This window comes from Amblyomma maculatum, chromosome 1 (assembly GCF_055883805.1).
Source record: "Amblyomma maculatum isolate TAMU_Amacu chromosome 1, ASM5588380v1, whole genome shotgun sequence".
In the NCBI taxonomy this organism is placed as follows: domain Eukaryota; kingdom Metazoa; phylum Arthropoda; class Arachnida; order Ixodida; family Ixodidae; genus Amblyomma; species Amblyomma maculatum.
This window is the reverse complement of record NC_139344.1, coordinates 270,699,076-270,722,995: the sequence shown is the minus strand read 5'-3', so window position 1 is coordinate 270,722,995 and position 23,920 is coordinate 270,699,076. Positions and strand designations below refer to the sequence as shown.

The 23,920-nt window shown below is 46.4% G+C and overlaps 1 protein-coding gene across 2 annotated transcripts in view; it reads right to left on the bottom strand.

The window, feature by feature from the left end:
• The window catches only part of Rcd5 (microspherule protein Rcd5), a 97,363-nt gene that overhangs the window by 16,415 nt on the left and 57,028 nt on the right, over positions 1-23,920 (bottom strand). For both annotated transcript variants that reach the window (XM_084591251.1, XM_084591252.1), the window contains exons 10-13: positions 12,658-12,686; positions 12,484-12,576; positions 9,699-9,781; positions 9,381-9,596 (exon numbers count right to left, since the gene is read on the bottom strand). In XM_084591251.1, the coding sequence (XP_084447377.1) occupies positions 9,381-9,596; positions 9,699-9,781; positions 12,484-12,576; positions 12,658-12,686 (421 nt within the window). The remainder of the gene's footprint in view (positions 1-9,380; positions 9,597-9,698; positions 9,782-12,483; positions 12,577-12,657; positions 12,687-23,920) is intronic.

The window sequence follows — 23,920 nt, the reverse complement described above, 5'->3', positions numbered from 1 at the left end:
CGCGCAGGGGAAACTAAACAGAGCAACCTTTGGAGGTGAGGTTGCTCAACGGCGAAAAGACGAACATCCTCCGCCGCCGACGACCACTAACGACGACGCAGCCATTTCACCGCCGCTCCACATGACGTCATCGACGACAACACGACCAGACTGCAAGCAGACACCGCCGCCCAGCGAAGTAAACACGGTGTGCCCCGGCCATGACCTGAAGAAACGACGGAGCCGAGATCGGACACTAAGGCACACGTGCAATGCGAGGACGCGAACAAGTGACCTTGAAGTTGATATCGATGGTCGCAGAGTCACTGCCCTAGTAGACACCGGAGCTGACTATTCAGTCATTAGTGGACCGTTAGCCTCTCAGCTCAGAAAAGTTACCACCGCTTGGGATGGCCCGCTGATTCGCACCGCAGGTGGCAACCTGATTACTCCATCGGGACGATGCACTGCAAGAATAACTGCAAATGGGCGTACTTACCCCACCAGCTTTGTGGTCTTGCAGCAGTGCTCCCGCGACGTGATTTTAGGCATGGACTTCCTAAATGAACATAGGGCTATCATCGACCTGCGATCCAAGCTCATCAAGCTCTCTGCAGACAAAGCCATTCCTGCTACGACGACGTCGATGCAACACATCCCTCTAAACGTCCTCGATGAAGAATTGAACGTCCCGCCCCGATCAAGTATCGCAGTCTGCGTAGGTAGCGCAAACATCAAAACCGCTGAAGGCATCGTCGAAGGAAATATCCAATTGCTCTTAGAACGAGGTGTCGGTATCGCAAGAGGCATCGCGAAATTCCGGAGAGGTCAAGCTCAGGTTCTCGTAACAAACTTCACCGAAGAATACCGGCATCTCAACAAGGGCACGACGATCGCTTTTCTCGACGAATTAGCCGACCTCAAAGATGTATTCGCCCTCCACGACCAAACACTGGAAGACGCACCGGACAAATTCCGTCAGCCCAAATTTGACATCAACCCGGCATTGACCCACAGCAGGAAAGACCAGATTCTCAGTCTTCTTCGAAGCTACGGGGAGTGCTTCTCGTCATCATCGAAGGTACGACAAACACCACTGGCCAAGCACCGCATTATAACGGACGAACACGCCCGACCTCTGCGCCAAAGCCCTTATCGTGTATCGCCGCGAGAACGCCAGGCCATTCGCGATCAAGTTGAGGAAATGTTGCGTGATGACGTAATCCAGCCCTCGAACAGCCCCTGGGCGGCACCAGTCGTTTTGGTCAAGAAGAAAGACAGCACACTTCGCTTCTGCGTTGATTACCGCCGCTTGAATAGCATAACGAAGAAGGATGTCTACCCGCTTCCCCGCATCGACGACACTCTCGACCGGCTCTGCAATGCAACGTACTTCTCATCGATGGACCTGAAGAGCGGATATTGGCAAATTGAGGTCGACGAAAGAGATCGCGAGAAGACCGCATTCATCACACCGGACGGCCTTTATGAATTTAAGGTGATGCCATTTGGCCTCTGCTCCGCACCAGCCACGTTTCAACGAGTAATGGACACAGTCCTGGCAGGCTTGAAGTGGCAAATTTGTTTGGTATATTTGGACGACGTTGTTGTCTTCTCGTCAAACTTTGAAGACCACCTAAAACGACTACAGACAGTGCTGGAAGCCATGAAGTCATCGGGGCTAACGCTAAAAGCAGAGAAGTGTCACTTCGCCTACGAAGAACTCCGATTCCTAGGTCACATCGTTAGCAAGGACGGTATTCGCCCAGACCCGGAGAAAACAGCTGCAATCGCACAATTCCCACCGCCTGCCGACAAGAAAGCTGTGCGCCGATTCCTTGGGCTGTGCGCTTATTATCGACGATTTGTCAGAAACTTTTCGCGAATCGCCGAACCGTTGACGCAGCTTACAAAGGCTGACGTACTTTTTAAATGGGAAGCGCCGCAAGGAGAAGCCTTCGACGAACTTAAGCGCCGCCTGCAATGCCCTCCTGTACTTGACCACTTTGATGAAAACGCCGAGACCGAAATTCACACCGACGCGAGCAGTGTAGGCCTAGGAGCCATTCTCGTCCAGAAGACTGCCGGACAGGAAAAAGTAATCGCCTACGCTAGCAGGTCTCTCACAAAAGCCGAAGTCAATTACTCGACGACCGAGAAGGAGTGCCTTGCGATCATCTGGGCTACTTCTAAGTTTCGTCCATACCTATACGGCCGACCATTCAAGGTGGTAAGCGACCATCACGCGCTCTGCTGGCTGGCTAATTTGAAAGATCCTTCCGGCCGCCTTGCCAGATGGAGCCTACGACTTCAAGAATTTGACATGACTGTAGTCTATAAGTCGGGCAGGAAGCATTCCGACGCAGACTGCTTATCCCACGCTCCCGTCGATTCTCCCCCGAAGGACGATGACGATGACGCCTTTTTGGGACCGGTAAGCGCCAGCAGTTTCGCAGAACAACAGCGATCAGACCCTGAGCTGAAAGCGCTAGCCGATTACTTGGAAGGAAAGACCGCTTCCCCTCCTGGTGTGTTCAGGCGACATTTATCATCCTTCACGTTAAGCAATGGCCTCCTCGTGAAGAAGAACTTTGCACCCAACAAGACCGCGCAGCTTCTCGTAGTGCCTAAAACCCTTCGGCAAGAAATTCTGCAGGCGTTGCACGATGAGCCCACAGCAGGCCACCTCGGATTTGCGCGCACGTTGCGTCGAATCCAGGAGAAGTATTACTGGCCGCGACTGCCTGCCGAAGTTTCCCACTACGTGAAGACGTGTCGTGAGTGCCAACGACGCAAGACGCCGCCGATCAGACCAGCGGGACTACTAAACCCGATTCCGCCCCCAATCCTACCCTTTCAACAAATTGGGATGGATCTCCTCGGCCCCTTTCCATCTTCGTCTATGGGTAACAAGTGGATCATCGTGGCCACTGACTACCTTACCCGTTACGCCGAAGCAAGAGCACTACCAAATGGTACCGCGGCAGAAGTCGCCAAATTTTTTGTCGAACAAATTCTCTTGCGACACGGCGCACCAGAAGTGCTCATCACGGACAGGGGAACGGCGTTTACGGCAGAGTTGACGCAAGCCATCCTGGAATACAGTCACACAAGCCATCGACGAACAACTGCGTACCATCCCCAGACCAATGGCCTTACGGAGCGCCTGAACAAAACGATCGCGGACATGATCGCTATGTATGTCGACGCTGAACACAAGACCTGGGACGCCATCTTGCCGTACGTGATCTTCGCGTATAACACGGCAGTCCAGGAGACGACTAGAGCTACCCCGTTTAAGCTTGTGTACGGCAGGGAGCCCACGACGACGCTCGACGCAATGCTGCCGCACGTAACCAACGAGGACAACCTTGACGTCGCCGCCTACCTGCAGCGTGCAGAGGAAGCTCGAAGACTCGCACGGCTGCGGAATTAAAGACCAACAGCGCACCGACAGCCGACGATACAATTTACGACGACGACACGCAGAGTACAATACAGGAGACCAAGTGTGGGTTTGGACACCAATTCGCCGTCGTGGATTAAGTGAAAAGTTGTTGCGTCGATACTTTGGACCATACAAAATCCTTCGCCGCGTCGGACCACTGGACTATGAAGTCATTCCCGACGGAACGTCAGCATCACAACGGCGACGCGCACGCCCAGAAATTGTACATGTTGTGCGACTGAAGCCATATTACGCGCGTTAAAGAATCTGTGGTGTTTAAACTTTGCAGTGTTTATGTTTAAGTTTCTCTGTTCTGGAACATCGTGGCGATGTTTTTTTTAAGGGGGGAGTAATGCCGTGAAACCTTCAAAACAGTATTTGTTGTTTTTTAACAACCGCCGGCATACAGGCTTATCATTCTGATTCTGGACTGCGTATCAGTTCCGTAATCTTTGTTTGTTAATGCTCGAGGTCGCGAGTCACACCTTTATCAGTTTTGTTGTAGCGCAAGATGCACCGAGATCTGTCTCGAAGGTTCCGGCCACTCGCTTGTCTTTCCACAATGTTCCAGCCCGTGCTGGTAGCTGTTTGCGACGTTATCTAGATTCTTCTGTGCAGTCTTTAAATTGAGCGTTGCCGAGTGTGACGGGCATTCTTTGTTCGACGATCGACGAGCACGTTTGTTTCTATCGCCGCCGCCGAGTTGCTTAGTTCTTTTGCGGGCGCAAGTCAGCCCAAATAAACAGTTTCTTTAGTGCAATCATCGACCCCTTCATTTTTGTCGTCGACCTCGTCACCACTACGTGACACTATGGTCTAACATACAAAAGCAACTGAGACTACTGGGACACAGCAGCGAAGGGCTTTGGATAATTTTTGACCACCTGGGATTCTTCAAGCACTGACGTCCCATAGTACACAGGTGCCTTGCATTTTGCCTCCATCAAAATGTGGTAAAGGATCGAGCTTTCAACCATTATCTTTAGCCTGCACCATATTCCATAGCCTGTACAAACAGGACTTGTATGTGCACAGTTACCTACAGATGGCTGTAATGGGCAGTAAATTAAATAGGACAAAAAAAAATATATAAACAAGACTATTATGTAACAAAAAAAAAAAAAAGTGACCCAGGGGTGGAAGCAGGATTGAGCATTTTGAAACAACCTAGCGTTTAGCAACTTTGGGCAACAAAATGATAACTGGAACATTCTAATTATGTTTTCAAGCTCATTTCTAGGGTCAAATAGCTTTGCAACTTTCTATTTGATATACAACACCCCCAATCTTGTACCATTTTTTGAACGTTCAATGCTTTCCAGACTATGCATGCATATCTGACAAGACAAGAAGAATGGCCAAAACACGTAAACACATTTAAAACAACACAAGCTGACCTCAGCAACAATTCAGAACAGACTCACAGCAAACAATGCTTGCTTATGCACTTTATAACTGAACACCAAGTTTGACCTAAAGCTTTTTTTGGCTTTTCCTATCCTGACTTGATAGATTTATACATGAAGTCTGCCACTTCGAAGCGCTCAAACAGTGCCACTAGTTTGGAGTTCCAATTCAATGGGCACGACATTTACGCTGTACATCTTGCATACCTTTTTTGATCCTTTGCCAGCACTGATAATTCCCAAGAACTGGTCAGCAGTGTCTTCAGGGAGTATAAATGGCTCATGGTGAAAAAAACAAAACAAAAAAAAACAGTTCACACTGATACAGACAGAGAACAAGAAGGAAACACCATATGCTCTGACTCACAACATAAGTTTAAAGGAGAAACGAACAAATAAATAAGGTAGCAACCTACATAGGTCACATCCGAAGCAAGCCCACACCTGGCAAGGATAACTAATCAGGAGCAGAGTGCACCCAGTCGTCTAATACCCTCTTTACACGGGCAGAGTTAACCACGGTTAGCGTAACTGCGGTTACGTGAAACCGTGGTTAGCCCGTTTACACGGCAGACCAAACCACAGTTACACCCCTAACCGTGGTTATCGCAAACCGAGTTTGGCGACCTCGGTTTGCGTAGTTAACCGAGGTTATGGCAGCGTCTGTTGACTGAGGCTGCATGTCGGCACTCGAGTGCGCGAAGCGTACGAGCATGTCTGCTTCAGCAGTGTACTCGTTTGCCCGTATTGAATATCCGGTGTCTACTGTGCCGCTCGGCGTCTTCGGTTACGGCCTACAGCCAAGCGTCTGTGTACTGAAACCCCGTCCTGTGTTTGCAGTATCGTTTGTGCGGCTTGGTGCTGAGCGCGGAACGTCAAAAAATGCGCGGTCTTAGCTTTATAATGAAAGTGCACAAGTTCGCAACGCTTGCAATGCGGGATGCTGTGAGCAGGCTGAGGTACATACGTTACACTTACGCGGCGGTGAAGCGAGCGAGCACGGCAAACTACGGCGGGGTGCGTAACCCCTTAGTCGTCGATAGGCCTAAATTATTTCTCTTCGAAGCCGTGGCGATCGGCGCTTTGGAACTGATCAACGCTATCTGAATGGTGTACTCATGAAACATCCTTATTGTGAATCCTATTCTGCCGCCGTAAAATAACGGTATGATAAACTTTGGCGATACATTAGTCGCAGGGCTAGTATAAGCAGAACGGTGAGCCGCAATGTACCGGCAGCAGCTATCTTGAACAGAAACTTGATAGTATCGCGGTTATCTGTCTTGCCAGCAATTTGCCGCTGGTCAGTGATCAGGAGTGATTCAATTCTGATATTCGGCTCAGTATTCCAGATGCCAATAAATTTAGCATGCTTTGTATCTGACGTCGGCGCTAGCGAACCGCCGTGTCGTTCGCGTACGGTCTGCGGGAGGAGGGGCCAACGCGGTGGTGTTTACGATGGTCGATGAGGTGCTGCCATCGTGCGGGGCTTCACCGTGTTGTTGACGCCTTGCCGGACGGCACTCCGGAAACTACATTATAAATAAAATATTTGTAAATGCTGCTTCGTTCCGCAGCTCACCACGTCGCTTCAGTTGTACTTTATGGGCAATGGCGGCCGTAACCGAGAACAGCGGCGAGCTGTGTAAGCACAGCTAACCGCGATTGGCGGTTCATCATCATCATCATCACCAGCCTGATTATACTCACTGCAGGGCGAAGGCCTCTCCCATATTTCTCCACTTAACCCGGTTCTGTGCTAGCTGCATCCACTTGACCCCTGCGAACTTCTTAATCTCATCCGCCCACCTAACTTTCTGCCGCCCCCTGCTACGCTTTCCTTCCCTTGGAATCCAGTTTGTTACCCTCAGCGACCATCGGTTATCCTCTCTTCGCACTACATGTCCTGCCCAAGTCCATTCCTTCTCCTTAATTTCTACTAGAATGTCGGTAACTTGAGTTATTTCTCTGACCCACTCTGCACGCTTTCTATCTCTTAATGTTACCCCTACCATTTTTCGTTCCATAGCCCTCTGGGTTGTCCTCAACTTAAGTAGAACTCTCTTGGTTAGCCTCCACGTTTCAGCCCCATACGGCGGATTGGCGGTTAACCGTGGTTAAGTTCGGTAACCTCGGTTAAGCGTAACCGTGGTTAAGCCGGCCGTGTAAAGAGGGTATAAGAAATAGAACTCCCGATCTACCAGGGGAACAGAAGGAGTGCTAACACACTGGTCAGCATATTTTCTAATAAAAAATAAGGTTCCATAATCTCTCGGGTGACTTCAGTATTGTTGTTGCATTAATTGGACATAAACGTTGTCAAAATATGCTGACCAGTGCGTTAGCGCTCGTTCTGTTCTCTTAATAGACAGGGGGTTCCATTATTTGGATTACTGGGTGCACTCGGCTCCAGATTAGTTATCTTTGCTAGCCGTGTGCTTGCTTCCACGCGCATGCGACCTATGTAGGTGGCTACCTATTTATTTGTTCGTTTTCTTCATTAAACTTTAATTGTGAGTCAGCATTTTTAGGGTTTCCTTCTTGTTCTCTGTCTCTCACCGTGCGCCTTTTTTTTTTTTTTTTTTTTTTTTCACCATGAACCTTAAAATTAGCCTACAGGATAGATGGCACTGAAGAATAGCCTTTCCATCCTTCGGTTTCTTTACTTCACTGCCTCCTGTCAACAGCTCGTCATGTTTTTGCTGGAGCAATGTTCAACATGCTTTAATATGTTGGCACTAGGCCCTGTGTGGCTTTACATCCAAGATTTCTAGTGACTGGCACCTTTAACGCATCAACCCATAGCATTTCTAAGTATACTTTTATGTTATGTAGGCCTGATAAGCTTGTCATTAACAAAGAGACGATGTTGAAGTACCTGCTTGTTTTCACAGCAAAAGCATTAAAACAACTTGTGTTGTTTTTACAGCTGGACAAATTTCCTAATGGTTCATTGTAGTTTGCTCTATCTGCTTTACTTGCTGCTCTCGCTTCTCTCTCCACTGGTGATTCAAAGGGCTAGGAGGATGTGCTATGTCACATGCACAGTGCATTTTTCTTTCACAATTACTGCCAATTGCTTGTAGGTCACGTTAAATTTACTTGCAAACAAACACTTATTATGCTCCATACCCCGCCTTTCGAAAATTTCATTTACATTAAGCCCAATGCAAGATGTGTTATACCTGTGACAACGGTCCGCTGTCATTGTTTCAGTGTTCAGCTTAAATGAGTGGCAGCCAGCAAGGAGCAGTTTTGGATTAGAATGGAGCAAACTGAACAGCACGTCCACCCCTGAACATTGGTGGAATCCTTAAATAAGTGCAAATGCTTTAATAGAAACGTAATTGAAGTTAGTGAGAACACAAAGCTTGTGCACCTAGTTCACTCCTGTTTTTAATTTTTTTTTTCTGCAATATATTTAACCCACTGAGGATGTTCGTGCTAAGCAATGATGACACCAAACTAGCTAAGGCCCAGAAAAAGGTGTAGCACAGTAAAGAAAAAGCACCAGTTGAGAAAGGTCAACAGAAAAAAATTCATAATGCTGAAAAATCTGCAATATAGTTGAACCCTTTGCAACAACTAATAAGGGCTACTTCAGATAAGATTTTCTGGGGTACCAGCTTTTTCGATGCATTTAGGCCATTTTGTCATTAACAAAGAGACGATGTTGAAGTACCTGCTTGTTTTCACAGCAAAAGCATTAAAACAACTTGTGTTGTTTTTACAGCTGGACAAATTTCCTAATGGTTCATTGTAGTTTGCTCTATCTGCTTTACTTGCTGCTCTCGCTTCTCTCTCCACTGGTGATTCAAAGGGCTAGGAGGATGTGCTATGTCACATGCACAGTGCATTTTTCTTTCACAATTACTGCCAATTGCTTGTAGGTCACGTTAAATTTACTTCATTCATTCATTCAGACCCACTGTAGCTTTAATATTGTTATTGCATTAATATAGATATCAATGTTATCAGGACCTCAACTGCCCTAACCAGATACTTCCTCTCCAGTACTTCCAAGTTTTGAAAATCTTCCAAAGGTACGGCCAAAGGTCGAAAGTCACACTGAAGGCACCCACCTCTAAGGAAATTGTGGAAGGGTTTAAGAAAAACTGCACATGCAGAGAGGTGTGAATGCACTGTTCATGCACTCCTTTTTTCTTTTTCTGAAAAGTTTAGTTATCTCAGAGCTTCAACAAGCACCATGGGCTCTAAGACTTTATTACTTTCTTTTCCCCTCCTTTGTACTTTTCCCATGCAGCACATCTTCTCAAGCTCTTTACGATAAGACAAGAGCTGTTGAGACAAACACTTTAAGCCTGTAGTAATTACTATGACCACATGGAATGGCTCCACACGAGTTTTTTCGGCACCTGTATTTCACTATAGCTAATTACTATGCCCCCAGATGCCCACTCAAGCTGACCCAGTGCCACCGACGCAACAAATACTGCAATAATTTTTTCACTTTCATTTCTACAAAGCAGTGTTCATTTTACAAGTTGGCTAGACTGATAAGACGAAGGGAGAAAGGAAGGCATTACCTCAACAACGGAGTTATTGTTCAGCTTGTGCTTGTTGCCAGCCAGAACTGGCTTGCCATCAATGTAGATTGGTCGCTTTCCTTCGTTGGCAATAATAAACTCCCCCGTGTTGCGAAGCTTGATGACACCTTGACGTCTCGACACCTTCCAAGAGGGGCCTTCCAAGGACAAGTCAACATCAACGGCATTGTCCTTGGTGACACGGCCAATGGTTATCTGAAATTACCATAACATTTAGTTCAACTGCAGCATGTGCACAAGTGACTTGCAAACCTTGAATGAAACAGATTTGCACAGCAGCACTAACTCGATAATTACCTCCTTAGACCGCATGAGGTACCTTACAAGGCGACCCCGAAGCACAGCTAGGGTCTGGTTGTCAAAATCTGCTGGCGATACACCTGTAAGAGTAGACAAATGAAGCACCAAGAGAGACCCTAGCAACAAATATTCCAAAATGCTTCAAGACAAATCAAGTGTCACTCCTCCTAGCAGCTAACAGCAAAGGTGATGAACAAAACCCAAGGAATTTGCCTTGGCAATTTCACCGGCACAGCAAGAATGCCCCGCTGTTAGGCCACTTGTACTCAAGCGGCCATGCTTTTTCCTTCAGCATCCATATTTGACTAAGAAGTGAGCATGGCTTCACCTCAACTTGTTGGCAGTGGAGTGGATGCTGTGAACATGAGGCAACAACTTTCAGCCCTGTGTGGCAGACTTTCGAGTACATACAGCACACGTATATTTGCTTGCTACAGGTTATTAGGTTTGCTCTAGTATTGGGCTTAACATCCTAAAGCAACTCTGGCTATGAGGAATGCCGTAATAGAGGGCTCCGGATAATTTCAACCCCTTGAAGTTCTATGGACTGACGTTGCACAGTATGCGGGCATTCTGTTTTTAGCCTCTATTGAGAAGCGACCATAGTGGCTGCGATTTGGCCCTGCTTCCTTTAGCAGTCGAGCACCCTAACCACTTGGTCACAGCAGCAGCGCTTGCTTGTTTCTTTTTTTGCTACTTGCCTGCGCGTAGCCTCTGCTGATGAATTACCACTATCTTGGCCCCAATTAGGATAACTATGTCCGCAGAGTGCAATGCCAGATGCTCTAGTGCAGTCCACTGCATCCAGGCTCACTGCGCATCTGCCACAATGCAGATAGGTTACACTCCACAGACCACTCATGGTAGCACTCCTGACACCCCTTAGGGTGCACGAGAAAGAGAAGCTTTGCTTGCAGAAGCTAGCAGTCCCAGTGTGTAAGAGAAACTGCACTAGAAAGTGCACAGGTGATAGATGTGTGGCATAAGTGCTTAGTTCAAGGATCCCACCAAAGTGAGTCTCCACAGAGTCAGGAATCTCTTAACGGTGGGTGGCATTAATTTTCCCACCTACCAGTCCTGCCGGCTGGCCACGCCTGCACGTCATCCACCAATTATTCCATTAGGCCATGACTGGTCCAGAAGGTGTTTAACTTGCCAATGCACCAAATGCAAAAATTGTCCTCCTAAGCAGAACTGGCCACTACGAGCATGTAGGGAACTTTAGCTTCAGGAACTGAGACACGACCTTCAATGTGGGTCTACTCATTGCCATAAGGATGGTGCCTCATAGAACTTTACAAGCTTATCCTGTCCAGTCCTAGGACATCTCCCCTCTCCTGGCATGAGAAAACATTGGCTCATAACCTGTTGGTGAGTCAAGATGTCAATTCCTCAGTGCATTCTTTCTGAGGAACCTCTCCGTGCCAGCTGCTAGCCGGCATTATTGTCTTAGTAGCCCCAAGTGCCATTTGTGTAGGAAATATGTCATCTTCCTTTATACCTAACAGCACAACCCACTATGACTGACTGAACTTAGTAGCACTTGTGATCATGAGGTACAGTCAGCCACGAATAAGCAAGGAAAAACTTCTCTCTCTTTTAAAACTTTATACGGAAAAAGAGAAATGAGACTAACACAGTAAAGCAAGATTTATTTAATCTGACCCCTGTTAATTCGGATAATTTGAAATAAGAGTGCAATCTCAGCCTATGCCCATGTGAGCCTATATCGTTGGATGTTCGTTAATTCAGACATGCGTGAACTTGCACCGTTTGGATTGGATGAAGGGCGATATCAACTATGACCAGTGAAGGCAGCAACCATTCAGATAAGACTTCCCGTGAATCTGACCTGGATGGAAGAGTGGTGACCGTGCACCTCGAGCATACACGCTGCTAGTGCCCAACAGCACAGTTTCCATTTCATTGATCGAATTCATGCCATCCCACTGCTACCATCAGGAGGGCAATGGCGAGTAGTACCATCTTGGCCACAGCTTTGCAGGTTACTAGTCTTCATTTTGGGATGGCGTCACACTGTTGCAATGCCTACACGTTTCTCTCTCCTGCATCCGTGTGTTTCCTCTGCATTTCAAGTACGCTGATCCGTCACAAACTGAGAATGCTTCACTGTGCAGTTAATGTTGTGAAGCATCCTCAAAATGTAATGTGGCCATTCAGAGGGAGGCTTCCCTGCCACTGCATCACACTGCAAAACAAGTTATGGGGGAACGTACGATTTTGGAGAAGTGCTTTGACATTCACAACAGTGCACGAAGGGAAGGCACTTGGCAAAACCACAAAATATCAATGTTGTCACTTGGTTTTCATCTCAAATATATAGACAGCCAAATTTAATGCATCCATTAGTTGTTTTGACACAAACAGGCTGTGGCAGATTTGCCAGACCATTAGATAATTCAAACTTTTGGATGACTCAAACAATTTTCTTGGACTCTCAAGGGCGGAGTAATCAAGATTGTACTGTAAATGTGTGGACAACACAATGGCTAGTCTGTAAGTGCGCTGTCTGTTAGAGCACCAGACAAGCAACAGTTCTGAAATGCAAATCATGCAGCTTGTATTAGGGTGTTTCTGTTCACAAAGAACCATACCCACCATACTGTAATTATCTGTCCAAAAATTATGCTCATTCTTGTGCTCGCATCTTTTGCCAAATCACTGTTCTGCGCAAGCCCAAGATTACTCAAGCACAAATTTTTGCTCTCCAGCATACTACAGGATAGCCTCAGCTTGTAGATTTCAAAAGCATGTGGCATACCAATAACACTGTCCACAAGCACCTGCCACTTTGGCAATTCATTTTCAAGTTGACGAATCTCTCGCTTGGCATTGCGGTCGACCAGATAAAGCTCTGCAAAAAAATGAAATGCAACAAATACAGCAAGGTACACAGCAAAATGTTGTCTTAAGCAAAAGGCTCAAGAACACATACCATTTTCCAGGACTTCATCCACTAGACCACTGCATAAAAAAAAAAGGACAATGTAATTTTACAGCTTAGTCAAACTCGGCCAAAGAGCCAGTCACATGTGTAGCCACCACCATAAATTTTTGAAACATAGCTTTAGCAAATAAAATTAATTTCTTTGTGTCCAGGGCACAAAGGGACACTAATGAGAAAAATAAAGTTGGTTTCTATCAATAGAATACCAACTCTTAATCACAAAAACACCACTCTTGCATCTGGACAATTGGCAACATGCCTAAGCCATCAATTCTGCTGTTACAGGTTCGTTATTTGACTAATGTTAGAGATTTTAGGAGTGACAGCAGTTTTCTGTTAGGGCAGAAAAAAAAGAGCTAGGACAGAAATACATGTCTCGCTGCAACAGCCCATTCTCGCAACTACAAGTCACACGACATGCAAGGTATCCTTGAAGCTGTCTAATATGCATTACAGCTACATGTCTGAATTGTTAAGTTTGGTTTTGAAACTGCATACGCACTTTTGTCACACAAAGAAGACTGCAAAAAGCGAGCCTAAATATTGGAAGGCAAAGAAAACTTGGCGGCACCACAGGCGGTAGCCAGTTTCAGCTCTTCAATCACAGCTATGCACTTTGCACGTACCCGTGGTTTCATTTATGACATGCCTCGATTTAAAGGGACACTAAAGAGAGAAAGGAAGTGGGTTTGCATCGATAGAATGCCAGTTCCCGATTATAAAAAGACCACTCTTACTGAAAACAGAGCTGTTATAAGGTAGTAAAGAAGAATAACAGAAATACAGGTATCACCACCACAGCCAAACGGCCGAGGCTCGCAACTACAAATCATGTGACGCGCTAGGGATCATGGAGGCTGACAAATGTGAATTACGTTGCATTTTTGAATGCGGTAGTACGTTTTTTCTCAAACATGATAACACACTTTTATCATACGTAAACGACAGCGAAAAGACAACGTAAACGTTGCAAGGCAAATACAAAAATATACTTGGAGGCGCCACAGGCGCCCACTTCAGTTTTGGTTATGTTTCGGCTCAGGCATTTCGTGCGCACTCTGATAGTTTGTTTGAACCTGCAGCGCCTGAATTACGGGCTTGGAGCAGCAGATGCTCCTTGATGGTTCCCATTTGAGCATTCGGAGGCACGAGCGAGCGAAATCCGCTACCGCCGACACGCTCCTTAATTCACACTTCTGCGCCAACATATCGTCGCCGTTGCCGCTTCGACTGCGACCTGACCGCTTGACTGCAGCTACGTACGCCACGAAAAGCATACATATGCTAAGTACCGAAGGAAAAACGCATTATCATTCAATTTTTCACTAAATCATGGCACATCTGACCAACATATACTGCGTCATTGCCATGCTATTTGCTATTTGCAGGCTATTTGCAACGTGCTATTTGCAGGCGTCGTAAACAAAAGGGGCATACTTGCCACTCATACCAAGGAGAGCGTCGATATATTGCGCTCGTCGCCCGGCGAAAAAAAGGGCCTCGGGTAAAAAGTAAAAACTAAGAATAACGAAACACCAGAAATACATTACAAAAGGTTAAAAATAATCGATTTGTCAAAAAAAAAAAAAAAACCGCCAGTAGCGGCAAGACTCGAACTCACTACTGCTTGCTCCCTAATGTTCGACGCTAACCGCTCGGCTAGGCCGCGCCACAGGAACCTTGGAAATATTTGTAGTTTTTATGTCATGGCCCCATTTACAATAAAGTGTTTCTGCTGCCGGTCTAAAAATTACAACTTCTTGATCGTCGGCGCATGCTGCCTGCTCTCACGTCTTGCAACTAATGTTCTGGATGCCTATGCGCACTATATTGTGCACTGGATCCATTTTAACATGTGGAATTTCACAGCGCTGGCAAATGTAGTGGCGCCGGCACTTCGGTCATGTTCTGCTACCGTGGACGTAATTTTCGCTGAACACGGAGCTGTAGCACAAACCTTGAAGAAAAAAAGTGCGACGAAGCTTCAAAACTGACAAGCGCAGCAGTGAGGACACTATTTTGCTGGTAACTAAATCTTATTTGTATGTAAACATGTCAGGAAGCGTTGCGATGACCGAGGGCTCGGTTTGTTTATACACAGTGCAAGAAGGAGCGCAAAAGCTTGAGAAACATGTAAAGTATTGTGCATTACAAGCGCTCTATGTTTTTTTTTTTCTTCCTTTATGGGCCCATCGCTCGGTAAATTACTCTCTTCATCGTTTTATTTATTTCGGCTGAGGCCGTCATTGCGAGTACGCTGTTGCCATGTTGGCCCTTGAGGGATGCGACACCGTGGGCCACGCCGGCTCGCTAGCTATCACGGAGTCTCCGCTTACGTCATAATGTGCGTCACTCAACTCCGACTACGTAGTTGGAGGGCACAGTTTGAATTCGACCGGCGGGAACAAGAAAAAACCTCAACTTCTTATCGCAATATCTCAGCAATTATTCGATTTTTTGCTGCCGGATATGCGGCGACAGTGTCACCAAATGTAGTTTATTAGATTTTCATACCATCTTTGGCTGTCTTTAGTGTCCCTTTAAAAGCACGGAGCAGCAGAGGAAGTCCTAATTTGTCTCGAACGATGTTCATACCTCGGCAAGCCCTTCCCCACTGCAGAGGGCATGGCACCTGGACAATTGGCAACATGCCTAAGCCATCAATTCTGCTGTTACAGGTCCTGCCGTGGATTTTTGCCGCAAGCATTTCAACCTGTGGTACGGGTGAAACACCGTTTTTCTTCGAGGCACATCATGACGGCGATATCGACGATAACCTGTTCAAGGGGCGTCTTCCGTCTGTGACACACCAGTGGATTGCCTACAAAAGGAACTGCGCGACGTGGGAGCATTCAGAGGGCATGGCACCTGGACAATTGGCAACATGCCTAGGCCATCAATTCTGCTGTTACAGGTTCGTTATTTGACTAATGTTGGAGATTTTAGGAGTGACAACCGTTTTCTGTTAGTTCTGCTGTGCCCTAGAAGATATTTGACTGTTTTGAGTGACTCTTGGTCTATGTTATTATCTTTGTTGGTCTCCGGTGATATCGAGGAAAACCCGGGGCCTAAGACTGCTGAAAAGTTGCAGTTAATTTTAGAAGACCAGGCCAAATCGGATGCTAAGTAGATAAACTGAGAACGAAAATGACCGAACTGAATGCAAGATGCGACAGGATGACTGGATTTCTTGATATTGTTGAAGAAATGAACAAACGAATACAAAGTCTAGAGACCCTTGATCGTCAACAGGCAGATAGGTTGACTGAATACGAGAAGAAAAGTAGAATATTTTGGTTTTTGGTGTCAAAGAAGCAAAGGACAAATCTGATTCCGATCTGAGGGAAGCAGTGACTCAGGAGGTACTTAATGAAAAATTGGCTGATCAGGCGAATACTATCGACAGAATTTATCGTATAGCAAGAAAAAAGCTGGTAGCCATAGACCTGTCATTATGCACTTTTCCGACTCCAGAAAAAGAGAGCTGATATTTAAGAACTGCGGGAAGCCGAAAGGTGGCCCGATAAGTGTAAGCCAAGGCTATGCGAAGGAAACAGTAGCAGTACGAAAAAAGCTATGGCAAAGCAGTAAAACGGAAAGAGATAATAGAACAAAGGTACAACTGCTACTTAAGATTAACAACACCATTTACGCATGGGATCACGAACGACAAGAGCACTGTGTGTACCAAACCCAGCCAGATAAGATAGGTCGACCTAAAGTTAACAATAAATCTTCTGGTCACAGTTCGCTATTATCGACCAAATCAAGTGACGATTCCAATGATCATAATGATTAGTCGCAAATATAGCTCAGAATTATTCTGTTAAACGCCCGTAGTGTAGCAAACAAAACAACTGATTTGGAACATTTGCTAATTTCTGAGAACCCTGACCTATTACTAATAACCGAGACCTGATTACATGAGGGAATTGGTAACGATAGCATTTTTCCACCTGGCTACCACGTGTTTAGATGGGATAGAAATTCTAAAGGAGGGGGTGTGGCTATTGTCACAAAAAAAGATATGGCCGATTTGAATAGTTAATCAAATACGAAGTAGGTGCGTAGCACCGCTTATCCCCGCTATACCTTTCATGCATACGCTTCAGCGATTTACACTCTTTCCAAAATCTTTGCTCGGCTCACGCAAGAGGTGGCCAGCAGCCACAAAGACAAACAGCGCCGGCGGTTGCGCTTCCAAAACACACAACACACAAACCTAAGGCCCAAACATTCCGATCGCTGCCCTTGGTCGGTTGCACCCGGGCGGAGGTTTCAAAGGGACGTATGTCCAGGCATCTTCCCGAGAAGGCACCGAAAGCAGCTCCCTCTTCCGTGCATTCTCCACAGCCCGTGTTTCGCCGCGTTTCGGAGATTTATGGCCTCCGCGCCCCTTTCCCCTCAAACCGAGAGACAGAGCAGTTAGCGCCGAACCGGAACACGTGCGCGACCGAGACACTTCTGCAAAAGGGAGGCCGGCTTGTAAACGCGCACACACTCTTTCCTGCAGCAACCGGCCGCTCCTCCCATAATTCAGTCGGTTTGGCGCGAACTGTACTCCAGGCAAGTCGAGCCCAACACCTCCCCATCAAACTGTGCTGCACAGTCTTCAAGCTTGCTGCACACTACAAAATACAAGAACTCGATGCTTTTCCACCACTTCACTTGTCGACAAGTGCCCCTCGGCCCCCCGCCGGCACAGCGACCCACAGCGAGTGGCTTCGGACAGACCCCGGCAAATTCATGATTGCGGCTAGTAGTGCTACGCACTAAAAGCACAGTATCTGCAGTCGCTCTTAACTGCAGCCTTTCTGAAATGGTATAGTGCAAGGTTTCTTGTGGCAACGTTGTGCATTTAGTAGGTGTTGTGTGCAGGCCGCCTTCTACATCTCCTGAATTTTTGGATGAATTGCTTTTGTTCCTTAACTCTCATGCAAATGAGAACACCAGACTAATAATGGCTGGCGACTTCAATTTGCCACACATTAATTGGGAAATTTTTTCAACAGGAAATGTAGAAATAAGCAGTGCAAATAAAATGATGGAAATTATGTTTACGCATAACCTTAAGCAAATAGTAAAGGATTTTACAAGGGTTACATCAAGGTCGCAGTCATTGTTGGACTTGGTTTTCTTATCCAGTAAAGTGGCAGACCACACTGTATCTGTCGAGCCGGGCTTATCTGACCGCAAGATGATCTGTTTAAATGTGCTGTTGAACACTCCAGTCCGTAAAAAAAAATGTATTAATATGTGTCAAAGATTACAACTGTGCAGATGACACGTCTATCTTAGACATCTTAGAAGCAAAATTAAATCAGTTTGCAAATGCATCACACCGTGAAAGTGTAGAGGAGTTCTGGCAATGCTTCAAGGGCATACTAAGCTCAAAGAAATCGAATCAGCTCAATCCTTGGATCACTAGAGAGATCATCCAGTTAAAGCGCAAGCTAAAAAGACTACTAAAGAAAAAAAATACAGCGGCAGAACTTTCAAACACTAAACAGAAGCTCAAAACAGCGTTACTAGATTCGAAGAAAACATACTTCAATACAACACTGGCTAACTTCCTCAAAAGCTCACCACAAAAGTTCTGGCGATATTTTTCAGCGAGGAAGAACGCAATCAAACAGGTAATGGATGGGGATGATGAGGTGACTGATAAAAATGATATTGCAAATATGTTTAATGATTTCTTCCAGTCTGTCTTTAGTAGAGATACAAATGACATTGAGAGTGACAATACAACAATTTGCATGTTTCCATACTCAATGCACGACATTCGCATCAATGGGGGGGGCATTTGTCAGCAGCTGCTGTCTCTGGACCCAAAGAAATCGTACGGCCCTGATGAAATACCGAGGGAATTCTTTAAACGGTATGCTGAGTGGTTGTCCTATTACATGCAAATTTTATTTGAAAGGTCACTGCGGGTCATTCTTTACCTAATGACTGACGCAGCGCAGTAGTAGTTCCGATTTTTAAAGGCGGTAATCGACTTCTTGTAAAAAACTATAGACCGGTTTCACTCACTTCCGTATGTTGCAAGGTTTTTGAGCACATAATAGCTAAACACATCCTTCATTTTTTGGAAATGAACGACCTTTTGTGTCCGCTCCAGCATGGTTTTCGAACCGGCTTTGACGGTGAGGCAGTTGATTGAAACAGTGAACGATTTTTGCAAGGTTATAGACGAACGCCAGCAGGTAGAAGTGGTCTGTGTGGACTTCGTGAAGGATTTCGATAAAGTTCCGCATCATGAACTTCTTTTTAAACTGCGTAGATTAGGAATCAATGAAGATATAGTACTATGAATTCAGGCGTATCTAGGTAACCGTTGTCAAGTTGTCAAGATAGAAAGCACAGTATCAGATAAGCGTGAAGTTCTGTCGGGGGTGCCACAGGGTTCCGTTTTAGGTCCGCTTTTGTTTGTGTTATATATGAATGATATTTCTGCGATCATTGAATCGCCTGTCAAAATGAAACTTTTTGCTGATGACTGTTTAATTTACTCTCCTGTGGCTTCCCCGGAAGATGAGATGAATATAAATAGGTGTCTTCAGTCGTTAAACTCATGGTGCCTGAAATGGGGCATGGAAATAAATTACCAAAAATCTACTACATGCATGTAACAAGGAAGCAGAATGTTATGCCGTTTCAATATAATATCGGTGAAAATTCTTTAGATGAGGTAAAGTGTTTCAGATACTTGGGAGTGACACTAAAGCCGCGTTCAGACTACGTGCGCAACGCACATATCGTTCGTAAGCGTAAGCGCAAAAAACGTAACGTGTCTGTTCAGACTGCTGTCGTATTGAGCGTAAAATGCGCAACGTACGCAGCCAGCATGGGCGTAAATGTCGGAGGACCCGCGACTTTTACGACTAGCACAGATACGTCTGTTACGCGCGACCAATGCGCACAGCCGTTTCGGTTTTTCCTTTCCGGTGACGGGGCTTCCGGTCCTCCCAGATTTCGCGCGCAAACCCTTGTAGGCGACATCATCCAACGCTCCTACTCTGCTGCAGTGTCTCGACTCGCCGGTGTTATGTGTTGTGTCGGTGATTGTGTCTTTGTCGGTGATTGTATCTGTCCGCAGCTTGATCACGTCCAGTGCGGAATCTTCGCTGTGGAATTATCAGCCTCTCATAAAAAACGTTCGGCAGAGGCCGGCTCTCTACTACGAGTAGCTGAAATCGCACAGAGAGAAGTGCAAAACGATGCCTGGCTGCAAATTGCCAGTGCGCTGAGTCAAAGTAGTAAGTGGTTTATCAATCCGTTTTTTCATGTGCGAACAAGCTCTCAACAAGGAAATGTTTTCTCTAGTTTAGAAAAGTGAGGTTATGGACGCAGGGGATGCCCGCTTCATCCCCGCGCATTCTCGCAGCCCATCGACTCCGTTGACAAGTGAGGAAACAGTTGGCCGGCAGCGAAAGGCCGATGCGGGGTGACGTTGCGGTCGGGCCGCAGAACGGAGCTGGTGCGCACTCGTCGAAGTTTGAAAGAAGCTCACCGTAAAAGAGAAAAAGAAAACAGCATTTGCTGAGGGAGGACGAGGTTCCGCGGACGTTTCTGTGTCTGCCGCGCGGCCCGTCTCCAAGATCGCTCCGGGGCACTGGTAAAATCGCAAGCAGGGATGCAGGCGGACCGTACGCCTGTTTTGGTGCGAGAGAGTGCGATCACGGGACACCGAGCAGGAGTGCGCGGTACGTCGACAATGAGAGCGGGCGCGTGAAGAAATGTGCGGAGTGGTGCGTCAGCACGCTGAGCGGACGTTTAAAAACTGTGTGCGAACGCGCGTGTGCGAAACGAAGTGTATTTGTAATTGAGTGGTTAATTGTTAATATACCCATTGTTCTTTTTCGTATTTTATTTGTGTGTCCAGTCTTTTCTTTCACATCTCATTTTCAGCTTGAAGAGCTGAAAATGTCGGAGGTCTGGACCTCCGCTATCAGCCGCTCGCTAACCGGCGCCATGTTGAGAGCGCTGATTGGCCGGTCGTAAAGAACGCATCTTACCAAACGGCCCAGTGTGAACATGTGCGGTCGCAAGCTACGTAAACGGGAGTTCCAGCCGCTATGCGCACTGCGATAAATACGATACTTACGACGGATGCGCACGTAGTCTGAACGCGGCTTAACACATAATCTGTGTTGGCGCACCCATATTGAAAATATCTATTGAAAAGCTTATCAGAAGCTTTATTTCCTGCAGAGGAAGTTGCTGAATGTGACTAGAGAAATTAAATTGATTGCGTACAAGACATTCGTGCGGCCAGAGTATGTAAGTGTAGTATGGAGTCCACATAAAAAGGGTTTAAAACGAAAACTGGAAAGATTGCAAAGAATTTCGGCACATTTTATATGTTTTAAATACCGGCGCACTGACTCAGTCACAGAAATGCTAAAACAGTGTCAGTTAGAATCACTAGAAATGAAAAGAAGAAAGCAGAAATTGAAACTTTTTTTTCTGATAAGGAATGATAAAGTAAAAGTAAATAAACAACACTATGTTACACGTCCTCTGAAGCGTTGCCCACGAAAAAATCACAGTAAGGTATTGCAACCCATTACTGCACATACTGATATACCGTAGACACGCATGTAATGGCCGCACTTTTTTTTCCGAGATTGGGGTGAAAATCAGGGAGTGCGGCGATTACATGAGAAAAAAGACAGCGAAAAAAATTATTTCCGGTGGTACCTGCCTTTATTATTGTCAAAAAACTCCTCGTCCTCCTCCGATAAACTCGTCGGGATCTCAGGCTCGTCCCGTGTCCAAAACATCACTCCTCGCGGCGCAAAGCCATTGCGCCGCGTCTCCGTCACGTAGTCGAGAAGTGAGTCTTCAACTTCCGGAAACATGCTCTGCTTCCCTCGGAAAGCGCGCCTCTGAATATTTCTTTTCCTGAGGGCATCTTCTTGGGAGCACCATCGCCATACACATTTTTCGTCAACGCCGAAGTTTCGTCTAGCCGCTCTTTTTCCTTCTTTAGCATAGTGAATCACTTTCAGCTTAAAGTGAGCGGTATAACTAACGTATTTTCCCATCGAGGAAAATCTTCAGCTCACGAGCGAAGAACAAATCAGGTCAGCGATGCGTTCCGATTGCGAGATCGCACGTGATATGCTTCGGGCGATCAAGGAAATGGCTGTAAAACGGAGGAGCGAACAGACTTGGATTGTATTGGATTGGATTTGCTGGCCTCACCCTTTGTAATGGGCGGGCATCGCTGCGGCTAGGAGTGCCCCCTTTGTAACGGAGGTGGTAATTCTTATTGGCAATTCTACTTCTAACCTTACGCTTCATTTTGGCTTTCACTTGATTTTTGGGTCCCACCTGGCGGCAGTAACCACAAAACGTTCCGTATTTCTTGCACCGCGCAGTAGACGGCACTGCCCAATTTCCTGAAACTCATGGTGCGGCTTTTACTCGGGAAATAGTTTTTTTTCCCAATTTTCTTTCTAAAGTTCGGGGTGCGGCCATTACATGCGTGCGTCTATTACACGCGTTTACAGTAGACTTCCTTTAAGACGAACTCCAAGGGACCATGAAAATTGTTCGTCTTATCAGAAGTTCGTCTAATCAGGAGTGCTTCCAAAAATGATGTTTGAGCATGCAGAGTGTGTCCAAATACCTTGTATATGAATGAATAAAATGGCCTTTCAGGAAAATAAACTGCAATACAAGCATTTATTGAACTAATGATTGTCTACTATACTTTGCAGTAGTAAGGCATCAGTCATTGTTAACTGTTACCCAGTCTTTTTTTTGTGTCTGTCGTGAGAATCGACGGCCTGCTACAAAAGCAGACATCTCGCTTAACTTTTGAAGATATCCTTCAGTGCCCTCACGCTGTTCAAAAAACTGCACTAAAGTGTCTAGGCAGGCATCAGCTGCATCACAGGTAACTAGTGCAGATTCAGGCATAACATTCAAGCTGTCATCTTCAGCAGCAGTTTCCGATGGTAGGTCAAGCACTTCTTCAATCAGAGCGTCCAGTGTGTCAGCCCAACAAGTTTCCACACTTTCGTCAATGCTGACATACGCACTGATGTCAATGAACACACCCTTACTGCTCAGCGCAGAAACAATGCTTCTATCCTCCAAGTTCGCAGTGTGGTCCTCATTCGTAGTATCGCAGTCATTCTGCACTGAGCAATCACTAAGCGTTACAAATCCTGCATGGCGGAAGGCGTTGGCAATAGTGGCTTGAGTAACCTGCTCCCAGGCGCTCAACAGAAAGTGGACAGCACTTAACAGGTTAACTGTGTACTCCTTACTGCTCCCCATGCAAATCAGCATCCTTTGCAGCAGAGAGCGACGATAGTGCCTCTTCAAGCTACTTATTACTCCCTGGTCCATAGGCTGCAGCTTCGCAGTTGTATTCGCTGGTAGAAACTCCAGTCGGATGGCATGAAGTCCGGCGACGTGGCCGTGTCCGGGACAGTTGTCAACAACAATGAGAACTTTTCTGTCTCTGGAAGTGGTGATCCATCTCTTGAAGCCACTACTCGAAAAGTGCCCGAGTCATCCACGCTTTTGAATTAGCCATGCACATGACCGGCAGCGTTTTTATGTTTTTAAAGCAGCGTGGTGCTTTAGATTTGTCAATCACCAGCAACTTTTGTTTGTCTGTCCCAGTCATATTTGCGCCCACGAGGACCGTTACTCGAAGCTTGCTCCGTTTGCCCGCCAAGCAGTCATCACCAGCAAATGCGAGCGTTTTATTTGGGAGTAGCTGGTAGAAAAGCGCAGTTTCGTCCACATTATATATGTCTTGAGGGTCATATTCGTCCATGAGTTCATTAATTTTGTTCTGCCTCCAATCGCTGCAGACCGCTTTATCCACTGCAGCGGCCTCGCCGACAACACAACGAAAGGCCAGTCCATGCCTTTTCCGAAAACGGTCAAGCCACCCATCGCTGCACGCAAACTCGACATTCAGTCGCTTAGCTTTCAGTAGCACTCCATTCACTGGCAAATTCGCACTGCGCACTCTCTTCAACCAGGCAAGCAGAACGTCTTCAAGGTCTTTGTGCATAGCTGTGCACATCCTCTTCCGCTTCGGCGCAAACTCACCATCTTCCAAAGCACCGGTAATCCGCACTTCGTCCTTCACGATACCGCTCACAGTACTTTTCGCGATGCCGAACTTGCACGCTATTTCAGTCTTTGAAAGCCGGCCGGCGCCAACTTCGGTCAAAACTTCGGCCTTCTCACGAAGCTCAAGCGGCTTTTTTCGAGT